The sequence below is a fragment of the Erpetoichthys calabaricus genome, chromosome 15 (assembly GCF_900747795.2).
Source record: "Erpetoichthys calabaricus chromosome 15, fErpCal1.3, whole genome shotgun sequence".
Lineage (NCBI taxonomy): Eukaryota > Metazoa > Chordata > Cladistia > Polypteriformes > Polypteridae > Erpetoichthys > Erpetoichthys calabaricus.
In genome coordinates this window covers 95,250,199-95,266,589 of record NC_041408.2, presented here as the reverse complement: position 1 = coordinate 95,266,589, position 16,391 = coordinate 95,250,199, and the positions used below count along the sequence as shown (strand labels likewise).

Here is a 16,391-nt window from a genome sequence, read left to right as displayed (position 1 = left end):
TATCATATAGCGCCTTTCACATATCTATCTATCTATCTATCTATCTATCTATCTATCTATCTATCTATCTATCTATCTATCATATAGTGCCTTTCACACTATCTATCTATCTATTATATAGTGCCTTTCACACTATCTATCTATAGTGCCTTTCACACTATCTATCTATCTATCTATCTATCTATCTATCTATAGTGCCTTTCACACTATCTATCTATCTATCTATCTATCTATCTATCTATCTATCTATCTATCTATCTATCTATCTATCATATAGCGCCTTTCACATATCTATCTATCTATCATATAGCGCCTTTCACATATCTATCTATCTATCTATCTATCTATCGAGTGGTACTCCGGTTGTCCACTTATCCTTTATATTAATCCTCCATATAACGCCTGGCACGTGCCCATCCACCGCTGTTACTTTTTCACTGACTGTATTCCGACCTGCCGTGTGACCGTTTGATTTATGTCCATGGGGCCCTCAGGCTGACCACAATACGTCCGGCGCCCCCCAGACCCCCCCCCCCCCCTCACTCACTCTCTCAGTCCGCTGACTCCCCCCCCAAACCCCCCCCCCTTTCCTCCCAATCCCGAGCGGCGCGCTCCCGTCGTCTTGCAGTCTTTCGCCGGCCTTCTCCCCCTGCAGGGGGCTCGCGACGCGGCGCTTAATGCGAACAGACATGTCGCCGTGCTGCCGTGCTGGAGCTGCAGGTGATCTGTCAGGCCACGTAAATCACGCCGACTTCTCGCTCGGATTGCTGGCCGTTTCTGCAGTCGCCGGGGTGTCGTTTCCTGTCAGGGCGCGTTGATTTGATGAGATGGCTGGCTGCTGCGTGTCTGAGGAGCGTCATTTTGATCTGAGTGCCAATTATGCGTACGATGATCTGGTCGTGCGTGTCGCCTTTCATCGGTCGGGGTAGGAGGGCCGTGCGGCGGACGAGTGGCCCGCAGCGCAGGAGGGGCTGAGACTGCTGAACGCACAATCCGGAGAAGTCTGGAAAAAATGAGGGCCCTTTTCCTTTCTAAAATAAATAAATGAATACCTGAAAGGGGCATCCTGTGCCCCCCTCACCCTCCGTCACCCTCACCGACTCTCGACTTTCTGCCCTTCCGGACTCTGAAAGTGGGCAGCCATGTGGGGTTGGGTGAGCTGACGCGTTTTAAACGCATTGCCCCCTGGTGGACGCTGACTGTACTGCACGCCAAGTTTTATGGTGGCCGATGATTTCTTACCTAGCAGGCCCCTCGTTTTGGCGGTGGGTGCTCACTGCAGAGGGGCCGACTGCACGTATGCCATGACAGTTAGCTTTGTCCTCCATGACAGCCTGTTGCAGGGTTTAACGGCCCACGCTTGGCTGGCACAAGCACAGGGTCCCTGGCCTTCCATGGTGGGCTGTTGCCTTTTAGGACAGCAGCCATTTCAATGCGAGACGAACGGCTTGGGGTGCCAGCCCAGTGCTAACCCATCAAAGGTGACCAGAGCAGCCACAGCCCTCGTCCCTGCCGTGAAGGTGAATAGGTGACCCTCACTCACATGGCCACGTTGACCAGGCTGGTAAGGAAGTGTGACTGTGTGGGGGGACACTGTGGTGGTCCCTTGTCTCTGATCTTTACGCTTTTCTCTTTCTTGCAGATTGGAAGCTCCATTTTCTTTAAGTGCAGGAAGAGCTACCACATCCTGGGATCGACGACGCGCACCTGCCGCCACAACCTGACCTGGAGCGGAGTTCAGCCGGAATGTGTCTGTAAGAGCGCCACCCGGTATGGGTGGGAGGGTCACCGCCGATGGGTGGGCTCCCATGTGTGAGGATTAGTGGTCCGCGCTCTCTGGTGCCATCAAAGAGTGGGCACACTGGCCTTCCTGGGTGGGCAAAGATGAGGGCACGATATGAAGAGAGGGAGTGTGGTGGTCTGACTGAGGGGGGCGCCACCCTGCTTAGCTTAGCTTTTCTCTTTGTGTTTTCTATTATGAATTAACTAATTGATTGATTGATTGATTGATTGATTTTGTTGGTTTGTTTTCTGTTGTCTTCTTCTTAGTTTTCTCTCATTTATTATCCGTTCCCTGCTGTTGTCCTAAGCCGCTCGTCTTTCTGGTTTTCCTCGTGTTGTGTACGTTGAGCCGGGGGGGGGGCAGCAGGGGGGGGGCAGCCCCCCAACACCTTCACCCTACAGAAGGCCCGGGGGTCCTCAGTGCTGTTGTTTTTCCGATGTCACTCTTAGTCTCCGGTTGCTTTTGTGTTTCCTCGTTTTGGTGTCCTGCTGATATTTGGATCTTCTTTCAAAGAAGCTTCACTAAGAAGCCCTGTGCCAGGGGTCTTTGTGGTGCTCCTCTCCCTTTTAGCTTCTTGCTGTGTGTAAGGCCCACCGAGTTTCATTTTCTTGCCATTAAATATAAACTTTGAGTAAAAGGAAGATGAAAGGAGATTCATGAGGGCGAGACCCAAGTGTGCCCGCTCAAAGAATGTGAAAAGAAACGTGAAAGTGAAATTCTGCCAGTCCGCAGGGGGTGTGGCCTCAGCACCTGAGTCAACAGGCTCTGCCCACGGTGACACCGCACGACCATTTAAAGTAAAAGTGATGCGAAATCGGACCCTCGGGAGATGTCACCCCGGCTCGAGGGGCCTCCTGCCATCTCGTTTGTCACTTTTCCGTGTGCCAATGTCACCTTCCAGGTCTTTCTTTTGTGACTCGAGCCAACAGAGGACCATGTGTGCTGTGGGATTGTGTGCCCACCTGATCTGTTCTGAAGCGCTTGGTTCCATTCGCTCTTGATGTTCCCCTCCATGCCTCATTGTCTTGGTTTTCTTACAGCTCACGCCTGCAGACAGCCGGAGACCCCCACGCATGTCGACGTCAAAGCTCTGGATTTGCCCACTTTAGGCTACACTCTGATCTACGCCTGCCAGCCTGGGTATTTTCTGGCTGGGGGGTCCGAGCATCGGACTTGCAAGGCAGATGGCAAATGGTCAGGAAAACCTCCAATATGCCAAGGTAAGCAGGACCACCAAGCTTCACAGGTGCTTTCGTGGCTTTCACAGGCTCATCACAAATGCAGATGGCACTCTGAAAATGCCAACATTGTACCCCTTGGGTGGCATCTGTCATACTGGCTCAGCAAAGTGCACTGCAGTTTGTGGGATGAAGGAAAAAGTAGAGAGCAGTGTGAACATGTGTGTGTGTGTGCGTGTGTGTGTGTGTGGGGGTGTGTGTGCGTGTGTGTGTGTGTTTGTGTGTGCATACATGTGTGTGCGTGCGTGTGTGTGTGCGTGTGAGTGCGTGTGTACGTGTGTGTGTGTGTGCATGTGTGTGAGTGCGTTCATGTGTGTGCGTGTGTGGGTGTGTGCATGTGTGTGTGTGCGCGTGTGTGTGTGTACAGGCGTGTGTGCGCGTGTGTGTGTGTGCGTGCACGCGTGTGTGTGTGTGTGTGTATGTGCGCGTGTGTGTGTGTGCGTGTGAGTGCGTGTGTACATGTGTGTGTGTGTGTGCATGTGTGTGAGTGCGTTCATGTGTGTGCGTGTGTGGGTGTGTGCATGTGTGTGAATGTGCGTGTGTGTGTGTATAGGCGTGTGTGCGCGTGTGTGTGTGCGTGTGTGTGTGTGCGTGCGCGCGTGTGTGTGTGTGTGTGCGCGTGTGCATGTGTGCGTGTGTGTGTGTGCGTGCGTGTGTGTATGTGTGTGTGTGTATGTGCGCGTGTGTGTGTGCGTGTGCGTGTGTGTGTGTGCGTGTGTGTGTGTATGTGTGCGTGCGTGTGTGTGTGTGTGTGTGTGTGTGTGTGTGCGTGTGTGTGTGTGTGTGTGTGTGCGTGTGTGCGTGTGAGTGTGGGCCCTGACTGAGGGAGCCCATTGTGTTTATATAGCGCCTTTCCCAAACACCTCACAACGGGACACATCTTCCAGTTTGGTGATGTAAAGTTAATTTAGAAGAATTGTGGACTTGGTGCCCATTGCTTCAGGTGCCCTCCATCGATCACGTCAGGTGGGCCCACCCCCTTAGGCTCAGCACAGAAATACAAAATACACCAATAAAGAATAAAATAAAGCCATCAACATCACCAGACTAGCAGAGGAATAACGAAACACAAAATGAACAAAATCCCCCCAGGAACTGAGCTCAAGCCCGGGACCCTCACCATCGCTGAGGCTGAAGCTGGCACATTGCCCTCCAAGGGTCTCGCTCTCTGTGCTTCTGCTTCAGTCTTTCAGTTGGGGGTCCTGCCCTGTCCTGGGTTCAAACGCTTCTTTCCTTTTGGATTCTTTGGTGTTCTTCAGACAGGTGAGCCCCCCCAACAACCCTCTCTGCCTCATCATCCTCAGTCTTGTAACTCGTCTTCATCTGTAGACAGAGTTAACATAAAGAAAGGGCAGACCCTCTGCATGGCGCCCTCGAGTGGTGTGGGAGACTCCTAGTATGGGATTCAGGCCTGCAGTGGTGGTCTGGTAGCTCCCCCTGCTGTCCTCCTGCGGTATAACAATTTCTCTTTTTTATTGTTTGCAGCGGGGCCAAAAAATAACGGAAAATCCAAAAGCCATGATGTGGACATCCAGAAAAATAAATTCCGAGGTAAGTCCTTGCTTACGTAAGTTTCTATTTAGAAATGTGCCCGCTATGTCATCAAAGCGCTTTTAAGGGACCCCATAAAAGACGTGTAAAGTGACCGACGATGTGACACAATTGTGAGGCATAAATGAGGCCAGGAAGACGTCACGTGCCCTTAAGTCGACATGTGAGGCTGGAGTTGGCATCGGGTAACTGGCATCGGGTACTGTCTCGAGCTCTGCCACCTTCTTCTTGATTTTTCTGCTGGAAATCAACTTGTTCCATTTTTAGATCAAATTTTGATTGCAGATCAATGAAAGGAACAATTCAATCAAATATAGCGCCTTGTAGGTTCAGACGTGATTTCTAAACAGAGAGAAGGTGAGCTAACAGGGCATAAAGGAGGACTGCATGGTGCCAGCCCAGTGGATTTGTGCCCATTCATCCAGCTGGCAATCCCTAGAAGGATGATACACCAGAATGAAGGTTGTGTGACTGGGGTGGGCTCGTCCTTCTCGTAGGCCCCCCTGGCACTGAAGCTGCTCATTTGAATGCGGAATGCCAGCTTATTCTGTTGGTGACGCCTCAGTGATGTCATCGCCGGCTGGTTTGTGTGTCACTTTACACTTTGAATGTCCCTTCTGTTATTCGAGGGGAGGACCCAAACATTCACACCCAGGGGTGGGGTGAAGCTCTCGGCTCTGCTGCTGGGCACCATATGCCAACAGTCCTGTTAATCTGTCTGCCCAGTGGCAGTGCCCCGAGTTGATCGAGATCCGTATTTGACTTTTTATTTCACACACACGGGTGTCTGAGGGACGTCGACGATTTCTTTTCTCCAAGCCGGTCAGGTCATATGGAGTGCCAGCGATGATGATGATGATGATGGACTCAATCACGAAGAGGCTGCTGACTGCTGACACATGCGGCCCAAGCGGAGCCACCGCCGAGTGGCATTTTGTACCGTGACGGCCCACCTGCATGCGGCGCCTTGTCAGTCAAAGAGGTTTTCACCAAAAATGATGTGCTGTTGCTGTGCACCCCCTGAATTCGCCGGACCCCTCTGCCTGTGACTACTTTGTGTTCCTGAAATTAAAATCGGGGATGAACAGAAATCCAGGAAAAGTCACAGGAGGCGCTGGACACGGCAACAAGAGGAACGGGAACGGTGGACGAGTGAGTGGCTTGACCCTCATGTGGCGTAAAGAGACGGCGACTCAGGCGGATTGGCTGTAAGATGTGTGACGACGTGTCCTTTTAGTCGTTTTTCACCCCCCCACCCCCTCATATGCAGAGCCCACTGCTGGTGGTCCGCCCTGAGCCTCGCAGGACCTTCCTCCCTGAGTCCTCCTCCCACGTCTACGGCAGCTGCCCAGTCCTGTCCGTCGTATTTCGTGCTTCTCCATGGAGGACGCAGTTCATTATCTGCTGTAGAAACAACAGCAAACCCCCCCCCACGTCCCCCCGTCCATACATGGAAGCCCCCCACACCCCCCCACTGTTATATGACTCCTGCAGATGAGGCTGAGGATTCACTCGCTTTCATGACCCCCTCAGAGGCGTCTTTAGGGCTCGGGTTAACATCTGTCAAGTTGGCAATGCGGGCATCGAACTACGAGGGCAACCACAGCACACATCTGGTGACTGAACTACCAGGCGGGATTGGAGCAAATGCCCTCCTTGAGACGCCCCAGCCCTGGCCCAGCGCGCCGCCATTCCTGCGCTCATCTTTTGTTTGCCGAGTCTCCAGCCCCCCCGACGTGTTCCTGAGTCTGCAGTCCCCCCGACATGTTCCCGAGTCTCCAGCCCCCCCGACGTGTTCCTGACTCTCTTGCCCCCCCCCCACGTGTTCCCGTTGCCGACTCTCCAGCCTCCCTGTGTTTTCCTTGATTTCTCCCACAGCAGCATTTTAAAGAAGTCACATGGCGAGTACGTTGGGGGGGTGAGGTAACAGCCACATGGTTTTTGGGTGACAGCTCCTTGTGTGCAGGTGGGCTGTGCTTGGGGGTCTCGCACTTCTCAGGACCCCTGAGTGTGATGTCGCGGACTCTTCGTGTTCAAGTTGAGTCTTGATGTTCCATTTGACTCCACGTTGGACACGATGGTCGCCCAAGTCGTGCGCTCGACTGAAGAACAAACAGCAGAGACAAACCTTCGATGGGCTCTGCGTGATGCCACTTGGCGGACTGATTCACCTGGCACCATAGTCCCAGTGGACCCCCTACTCGGGGGCTGGTGGCCGACTCGTTGAATATTTGGGTCCCCCCCCCCCCCCCCGATGAATGTAGGAGTCTGAACTTCTCTCTCTCTTTAGTGTTTCTCAGTATGTGAGCTCTGAACGACTGGCACGGCTGGCATCACAGAGCATTTCACGGCTGGTGATGGTGACTTCACCTCACTGGGCTTGGCGCTCGCGATCGTTGAAAGCTCAGAATATCGGCCTGCAGCGCTCTCACCCGCCACTGATTGGCGCTGTTTCTCCAGTCCCTGCAGATGTCTTTTCGATGAATTCTGCCTGGAAAGGAACCTACGAGTACCTCAGCAAAAAGCAGCCGGCCACCATCACGGTCACCTGGCTGAACGTCTCGACGAGTCAAGTCAACGCCTCACTGCTGGAGCACAGCGGGGTGCAGCTGCGACTGTCGGGTAAGATGCCTCTCCTTACTCTGTGTGTGTGAGCGGGTGGCGCGGGCATGAAAATCCCAGTGGCGTGTGGCAGCCCTCCCAGCCGGGGTGCCATCTGAATGGAGTCTGCTTGCTCTCACGGTGCCACCTCCAGCTTCCTCTCAGGGGGCCCAAAGCAGTTGTTGTTGTTCCTGTTTATCATGGACCCCTCAACTCTTCTCCTATGTTTGTGAATTCTTGTGTTTCCGGGTTGAAGATGGCATTGAAGGTTCAGCGGTGGTTTGGGTTTCTCTTCAGAAGACCCCACTTCAGTCCAACGGTGACCACCCGTCCGCTCAAAGCACATGACACCCACTGATTTGGGTCTCTGCGTCTCATGTTGTGAACCTTGCCAGGCTAGACTTCCCTTGTTGGCACTGCCTTCCAGCAGAGTGGCAAAGCCAGGAATGGAAATGAATGAATTATATGAGGAAGCAAAGACAATCAGGAGGTGTGCCAAACAAGTAGGACCCCCTGGCATGGCCTGGCATCTCACCAAAAACACTCCTCCAGGGGCCCCCTAACCCACCACGGGTGGGGAGGAATTTTAAATGCCTGTGCCAAATCCTAAAATGCCTTCTCAAATAAAGCACAAGTGTGGACTGTTCATAAAGACCACCGGGGGGGACACAAATCACAGCCTGGGGTCTTCACCAGGACAAAAAGGGGACTCACTGAAAATCTGCTGGAGAAAAGTCACAGAAAGTCCATAAAACCAACTAAGAGCTTATGGGGGGAGTGGCGGCCCTGAGGCTGGGGGTCTGCGTTGGTATCCAGAAGGTTCAAAACCCCACTACTGTCAAAGGGGACCCTACTCTGGTGGGCCCTTGCTCCAGGGGGCACTGTAGAGTGGCTGACCCCAAACTCCTAAAACAAGAAGTTGTGTAAAGACACCCGCCGGTCCAGCAGCCAAGCTGCAGGTTGCCCCTGAGTAGCCAGTTGCCCCCAAATCCTTTGGCTCCACCTGCCTTTGCCCTTTTTTGGACACCTTTGTATTTTTGCACCTGAAGGTGCCCACACAGTTGTGTCACCTCGGTACTAAAATTATGACTTTGGTGGCAGTGGTGACTTTTGGACCTTGGACCCCATCTAACATCCGACCCTCTGCTGCAGCACACAATCAGGACCCCCCCGCCTTGCCACACTCCACTGATCAATCCAAGGAGTGGCCGGGGGTCCGCCCTTAGAGCCTCCAGCATGTTTATATTTATGTATACATTCAATGGGGGGGGTTGAGTGTGATGGAATACACTGGGGGGTCATGGGGGGGCCGCAATCGCACTGTTCAATAGCTGCTTCATATCGACCATTAAATTCTGGTACTGAAATGAGCGAAACGCTGGTGCCATCCCAGTAGGACTTCTTCTGTACTGGTGTGCCACGTGTGCCCAGTGCTCGGTCAGACCCCACCGATGCCACATAAGTGACCGGTGAGGGCGCGTCAGGAGTGTTTGGTCCAAATAAAGACACAGCAGGGCTTGAGAACATCAAGACGAGACGAGACCCCAGGGAGCAAGCAGGGACACGAGACCCGCGGAGCTGACGTGACCTGAGTGAAGGTTTTAAAGAAACGAAAAGATTCCGAGCTGTCATCTGACGTTAAGTTCTTCAGCAGTAATGCCAGGACGCGGAAGGAGACTTGAAGGGCAGCCTGGTGCCTCATAGACACGTGGAGTTGGTGACCAAGTGACACGGCGGACAGCAGGGCTCCCTTAGGTGCCTAGCATCTTCAAAGGGCTCCCCTCAGATGTTCAGTGGTCCATCCATCCACATGGTGGTCGCGTCTACGGGTGGAGATGCCAGCCTGCTGACGTCTGTTCGTGATGTGGCATCAGATGGCGCCTCCCGCACGGTGGTATGTAATGTCCCCCGTGTTTCTCGTTGCACAGGCACCTATAAGAAGGAGGAGAGTCACCTGCTCCTGAAAGTCCACCAGATCCGAGGGCCCGTCGAGTTGTTTGTCAGCAAGTTCAAAAGTGACAGCTGGGCGCTGGATGGTTATGTGAGTATTTCGCTTTTCATGCCATGTTAGCTGTGTGTCGTTTCAGGTCTGAATTGTACCAACCTGCCTGCTTCGGCTCCTGGGGTGCCCCCCTTTTGTGTCTTTGTCACATGATGCCAGCCTTGAACTTGGCTCGTGTGTAACAAATCCTCACCCTGGCAGTCAATGACAGGACCGAAGTGACCAACCAAAGCAGACCTCACGTTGGTCAGCAAGCAGGAGAGGAGACCCTTGGTGGGCCCGTTACTTTCTCTGATTTGATAGGAATGACACAGAGGGGGGGGGGCGGGGGGGGGGGGGGGGCGGGGGGGGGGGGGGGGGGGGGCGGGGGTTGGGCTTTTGGTGGGTGGAGTGGCAGACTCCAGCAAAGAGAATTCAAAAGGACGTGGAGGAGCCTGAGAACTGGACAGACGCCTGGACGGTGGAGAACTACAAAGACTGAGCCGCGTCAAGAGACCACCGCAGAGGACTGAGGGGTTTATGTTGGGTAAGGACTGGAGGGGGCAGTAGTGAGACCACACTTGTGGTCACCTCGTCACAAAAGCTATGCATCATGGGAGTGAAGGACATGTCCTGCTGGGACAGACTGACAGAGGTCTTCAAAATCCTCCAAGGTGGCGCTCACACAGGGTCAGGCTTAGGGAAGCACTGGGAGTTGTGGGAGCAAACCACCGAGACCTGGAGCTGAAGATGAAGCCTGGACCACCAGCTACGAGCTCAACACATGAGTGACAAACACACCGGGTGGTCTCCTGCCACTTATCAGATTTCGGAGGTTTGTTCTCTTTCAGCCAATCAGCTTTAAACTCCGCCTCTGACATCACAAATGAGGAGCCCAGCTCCCCCATCCCCTGACGCTGAATCACAAAATGTCTGCTTTTGACTATGAAGTGATGTCATAGGATGTGTTTAAAGCTGATTGGATGAGAGAGAAACAACAGCAAACCAATGAGATCAGCTGCACCCACCCTCGTGGCGTCCATAAGACCTCCAAACCACTCCATCCCAGTCAGCCAATAAGACACAGAGCGGGCACAGAGATGGAGCCCTGGCTCTCAAGTGGGCGATGCAAGCAGTGTAGGACTCAGGGCGGAGTACAGGGGGCAGAACGGGCAGCGAGTGGGTGGCATTTGAAGCCCTGAACATCAGTGGGCCAAAAGGAAAACTTGTAGAGGAGGCTGTAACCGGGGGCACTACTGGGGTGGTGGGCATTTGGAGATGTAGGGAGGGCAACTAAACGTCAAAATAAGATGACACGTTCTTTTGAGTGGGCATAGCTCACCACCCCACCCCACCCCACATACAGACACACCTGCCTCAAACCCCTGGTGTTAGCTGTAGTTGCTCAGTTACCTCCCATGACAGTCCAGGGGATGGAGCAACACCACGAACCCCTGAAAAGAGGACAGAAGGGAAAATCTGTAAGACAGAGTCTGAGGGGGCACAAAAGGGGCATCGTAGAAGGGGCTCCACATCTGACAGTCAGTGGGATAGGAAGGGGCTCTGCAATGTGAAGTCCTGAGGCGAAGAGTAAAGCAGGGACAGGGAGAGGACATTGGGGGGCAAATGAACACGCCAGACGTCTGGTGCCAGAGCTCTTTAAGGTGTGCACGTCCCACCAGAGAGAAGGAGCTGAGGGCAGAGTGGGCGCCTGTGCCTGCATTTGCTTTCCTAAACTCCTCTTTAACTCTCCCCACTCAGCGTGGCGCCGCTCGGTGCTTTCGTTTCTGTCTTCGCTCACTCAGTTTATTCACTTCAGAGTCACACGTTATCTGAATTAACAAAAGGCTCAAATTCAATTTCACAAACCCCCTTTGTAGAAAATCGTTTGGATCCTGCCGACTACGCCAAGTGTTGTCACCGTGACAAGGTGACAAAGGTGGGAGGCATCTCTCAGGAGGTGTCTGGCTCCGCCCCTTTGGGGTCGTGCCGTAAGTGGCGCCCTCTGCAGGCCGGGATGCTGCCTCGTAGAAGCGGCTGCCATGATGGGCCCATCACCAAGCGTCTGATCAAATATTCCAAGTTATTTTCCCATTCAAAATCCAGAAAGCCACCTCTGATGTCCTCCTCCTCCTCCTCCTCCTCCTCCTTCTCCTTTTTGCTGCCCGTCTCTCAAGTTTGTTTTCCTCTTTTTCATATTGAAGGTCTCTGCTGATTCTGAAAACGGCGGGTTTGTCTACCAAGGAGTCGTTCACGGCAAGGACTTTGGAAAATTCCGACTCATACGACAAGGTAAGGAGAATACAAGGAGCTGCGTCTTGGGGGGCCGACCGGGGAGTCTGGACTGTGCGGGGGGCTGTCAGGAGTCGGACATTTGTGTCCTCAAACGTTCCTCGTGTTTACCGCCATGCTTTGCTGTTTGTTGACACCATTTTGGTGAGGTCATTGTCATTGTCCCCAAACTAGAATACCGAGCAGGCCGTGCCACCATCTTTTATAGGTTGACAGTGATGACGTCAGGTGTCATGAGGCCCACTGTACACCACGTGGCCAAAAGCAAATGAGCGAGTGACACACTAGAGGCAAACCGTCATGAAAGTGACCTCACCAACATGGCTTTGGAAAGGCCCAAAAATGATGTGAGCTGGGGGTCAATGTCTTCAAAGCTGCCACCTGAGATACTTGTACCTCGATGACATTACAGGTCACGTCCCATCATGTGACACACTCAATGGACATGGTGATGAAAGTGACCTCACCAAAATGGTGGAACAAAAGCACAGAAATGGGAGCTGAAGGTAAAGCTGGGCAGATGACGATCGGGTGCCACCATTAGGAGTTCCATTGTAGTGATGGCCTCACTTGTCATGACACCAGTGTCACATGGCCAAAAATGGCTGCCCAAGTAAGGGCAGTAACAGACATGTTGTGAGCGGGTAGTCAGTGCATCCAAGAGGAACTGCCAAGGCAGGCCAAAGAAGTGGGCAGAGGGTCTGAACGGGGAGTCCAAAGCATGAGGGGTGTCAAAGTCACCAAAGTGGGAGCTGTAACCAGTAAGTGCCTGACCCGCTGTGGCTGAAGCACAAAGTGGCCCACTGGAGGCTCGTCTTGACGTCAATGCTGAAGACCCAGCCATGCCACCTGGCGCGGTCTCTGTGATTTGTGGAAGGCGATGCCCGATGTTGCTAAAGGCGCGGTGGGCACATAAAAAGTGAGAATGGACCAGTGAGCACAACGTCAAATACTGAAGTGCAATGAGCCAAGAGTCGACCTTCATGGCGATCCTCAAAGTAATTAAGGAAAACGATCCGCAGCGGCGGGCCGTGACAGCTGGCACAGGAGCTTTGGTGGCCGGTGGGCCTGCTGGTGGAGTAAAGAGCGGCCCCTCGGGGCTCATGCAGCTCAATGCCACCGCAGCTCCTTCTTTGTTGCCTTTGTCAGATGCTTTTGAAGTTCTAACTGGGGCACATTGGAGCTCCTCGCCCCGCTCATCAAGTCACCTGGCAGCTCCGCAAATATGAAGACGAGCCCATTAGTGCCAACATCAGAAAGCTGGCAGTATTGGGGGGCTCAGTTAATGCACTGAGTGGAGCCAAAGTGACACCTGACACCAAGCAGGAGGTGAAACAAGTGAAGAGGTGGCGAGGGGGCACTCGAGAAGACGAGGAGCGGATGTAGACTGGTGGGCGGAGAGCAGCCCCTGCAGTGACCACCTAACCAGTGCCATTTTGTGTTTCAGGTCTCGTGACGTCGGACACAGACTCGTCCAACCCGTACTATGGCACCAACAGCAGCTCCGTGGCAGCCGCCATCCTGGTGCCCTTCTTTGCTCTCATTCTGTCAGGTTTTGCCTTTTACCTCTACAAACACAGGTAAGGGGCTCGTCCTCGTCACTGGTGCCAGGCGGGTGGGCACTTCAGGGTCCAAGTCAGGGGCGGGGAGACTGGCAGGGACAAAGAGGAAGGTGCACTATATAAGAGACAGGTGGGCAGATAGGAGAGGCACAATAGAATAGACGTGAAAGGCACCATAGAATACGGGCACACAGTAGATGTGAAGGGTGCTCTATAGAGAGAGACTGCTGAGGAGGCGCCATATAATTCATAGGAATTAGGAAAGACAGCGCAGAATAAAGTGAGGTGATGTCACGTGGAGGGCATCACAGAGACGTGGAGGTAGATGTGAAAAAGTGCTGTGTGTGGATGTGAAAGGCGCTATATAATAGATAGATAGATAGATAGATAGATAGATAGATAGATAGATAGATAGATAGATAGATAGATAGATGTGTGAAAGGCACTATATGATAGATAGATAGATAGATGTGTGAAAGGCACTATATAATAGATAGATAGATAGATAGATTGATAGATAGATAGATAGATAGATAGATAGATAGATAGATAGATAGATAGATAGATGTGTGAAAGGCACTATATAATAGATAGATAGATAGATAGATAGATAGATAGATAGATAGATAGATAGATAGATAGATAGATAGATAGATAGATGTGTGAAAGGCGCTATATAGAGAGACATGACCGACTGTATATAATACACAGACTGGACTGGCAGTGCATCGATTGACAGTCAGATAAATGTGAAAGGCACTCTATAGGTAGAGCAACACTCTAGAAAGGCAAGTAACCAGATGTGAAAGGCGCTATATGATGATTAGAAGGTGCAATGGCATTGTGTAGCCAGGCATGAAAGGCGCTATATGAACAGACAGGTCAGCCCCGCGTCAGTTCATGGACCCCTTCTATCCTGATTGCCCCCTTCAGAGGTGGTGTCTCCAGTCCCTCCAGGAGCCTGTGCCCCTCCCGCCGCTGTGCCCACGCCCTGCAGTCACGTGTGGTGTGTCGTAGCCCGCTGTGCCCATGTGCCACGTCTCACCCGTGTGTTTGCCTTTCAGGACAAGACCCAAAGTGCAGTACAACGGCTACGCCGGGCACGAGAACACCAACGGGCAGGCGTCCTTCGAGAACCCGATGTACGACACGAACATGAAGCCGACGGAAGCCAAGGCGGTGCGCTTCGACACGACCCTGAACACGGTGTGCACCGTCGTATAGCCTTTACTGTCAGTCTCGACTGATCTATAGCCATACCTCTTGGGTACGCAGTAACGTCTTGGTGCCATGTGCCAACCTCCTGGGTGACTATGCTTTGCTACTGTACTCTTTATAACAATCCTGTCAGGAAAATCGAAAAAGAAACAAAGACACAACAGCAAAAGGAAGCCGAGTCCTCGAGGCGACGAGGAAAACCAAGGCGGACTTTCATCGGCGAGCGAGATGCACCTCCGGATGGACGTTTTGTCATTCGGGCCACGTCGGAGATTTCGATGCCAGTCAGGTTTTTGACGAGTTGCTAAAAGCCTCCTCACTGTTGGCGGCAGAGGCGGAACGAGAGACGCGGAGCGAGAGACGAAGGAGCGGCTCTCTCGACGTCCACTGCCAGGCGCTGTGCCACCGGGGGGCGTCTTATCAGCAGTTGTGTTCCAAACTTGAATGCACAATTCTTGCACTAGTATGTCACGAACGAGTCCGACAATGAAACACAAACAAAGCATCCAAGCGCCAGGGTTTCGATCCTTGTAAATACGCGCCGAGGTCACCGCACTGTCTTCACGTCTCCATCGGGCAGTCGAAGTTTACATCCGAGGCCGCGCCACGCGCCTGTCGTAACGTCACAATCGTTTCACGGTTTCCACTTAACTGCTATCACGTCGTTGCCATCGGTTTTCTTTTGTCCCATAAACTTTATTTTTTTACCTTTAACCCAAAAAGCAGATATGTAGTATATTCTTTATTTTCATAAATTTTGCACTTATTGAAGAACAAACAAAAAAAAAAAAGCTGTGAAGAAATGTGTTTGTGACGGGTGGGTGTCTGTCTGTGGCGGCGGGGGTGGGGGGCGCTGACCGATGTCACCGTCACTCTCGTCTCTTCGCGTGCCGAGTGCGTTCGCCGTGTGACGCCACTCCCTGGGTTTGTCTTTGTTGTGCTCCCCGAGGCTGTGACGTCAAGGTGTGTCTGCCTGAATACCAAAAAGCCCCCCCACTGGTGAGAAGCGGGATGGAGCCGACATGGGACCCCCCCTTACCGTCGGTTACAAAGCGGTCGAGCCAGTCATCGATGATCGCTTCGTGTCCCCATTGATGGTGGAGTCACTTGCTGTCCTGTCTTCGTCCGTCCGTCGAGGAGAAGCACAACTGTCACCTTGTGTCCTGTTTGTAGTAGCAGACGTGGATGAGAGGGCGGTGGTCTTGACTTGTGGCCCACTTTTAGCTTTTGATAAGAAACCAAGTCGACGAGCGTCCCGTTGTTAGCAGAGGGGCAGTCAAATCGACTCGTGTCCCCTCTCAGCCAGTCATTGATGAAGATGATGGAGGAGTACAGAAGAGTCGACTCAGGACTCGAGTCCTGTTTTCAGACCCCTGCCTTAAGAAGTGGAGCGGCGTACTGCAGAGCCCACTCGTGTCCCGTTCACTCCTGACGTGGAGTTTCGTGGTGTCCCATTCCAAGAGGCAGCTGAGCAGAGTCACACTGTGTCTGAGCACTGACGAGTTTGTTGTGCCCCCGTCATTGATGGACTCTACGGTACGGGACCCTCGATAACTTGACCATCATCTGCTCCACTTGTGGTGAAAGCCAAGCCCCCAGTCAGCTCTGCTCTGCTCCACTTCTCGTCGAGTCCCCCACACGCCGCTCTGCTGCTCCTCGATGACGGGACACGGCGTACTGCAGAGTCGACTCGTGTCCCGCTCATCGCTGACTGGTGCACAAAGATGGAGCGCAGTGGAGCAGAGGTGATGAGACCTGGACACAGCACACCAGGTTATACGTCGCCCCCCGTTCTGAGCTGGCAGAGGGGCCGGTGGAGTCGACTGATGGCGCGGAGTGAAGAGCTCATTCCCCAAATGCCCTCCGTTTATTGACCGCCGCTCCCCTTACGGATTGTCCTGTCCTGCCCACAACAACCAGACTTGAGCCGAGTGGATTTTGGTGTCTGGCTATGAATGGCACCGGCGTGTCGAGACCCCAAGATGGCCTGCATGGCCCACTGCACATCAAGCAGGCCCTAAGGGGTAAAGGTGACAGATTTTGGGCAGGGTCCACTTACATTTTTTTTTTCCCCCAGCTGTTTAGAATGCGGACCACCGCCGACTTAGGAGAAGGCCAGTCGTGCATTTTGGTCTGGCCGCCCCTGACGGTTTAACCCTTTCTCT

At 53.0% G+C, this 16,391-nt stretch overlaps 1 protein-coding gene across 1 annotated transcript in view; it reads left to right on the top strand.

The window, feature by feature from the left end:
* The window catches only part of LOC114665777 (CUB and sushi domain-containing protein 1-like), a 299,098-nt gene extending 284,057 nt beyond the window's left edge, over positions 1-15,041 (top strand). Inside the window, exons 63-70 of the mRNA XM_051919387.1 lie at positions 1,643-1,754; positions 2,824-3,003; positions 4,507-4,572; positions 7,033-7,194; positions 9,102-9,214; positions 11,359-11,446; positions 12,894-13,026; positions 14,073-15,041. Of these exons, the coding sequence (XP_051775347.1) occupies positions 1,643-1,754; positions 2,824-3,003; positions 4,507-4,572; positions 7,033-7,194; positions 9,102-9,214; positions 11,359-11,446; positions 12,894-13,026; positions 14,073-14,232 (1,014 nt within the window). The 3' untranslated portion in view covers positions 14,233-15,041. The remainder of the gene's footprint in view (positions 1-1,642; positions 1,755-2,823; positions 3,004-4,506; positions 4,573-7,032; positions 7,195-9,101; positions 9,215-11,358; positions 11,447-12,893; positions 13,027-14,072) is intronic.
* The last annotated feature ends 1,350 nt before the right edge of the window (positions 15,042-16,391 follow it).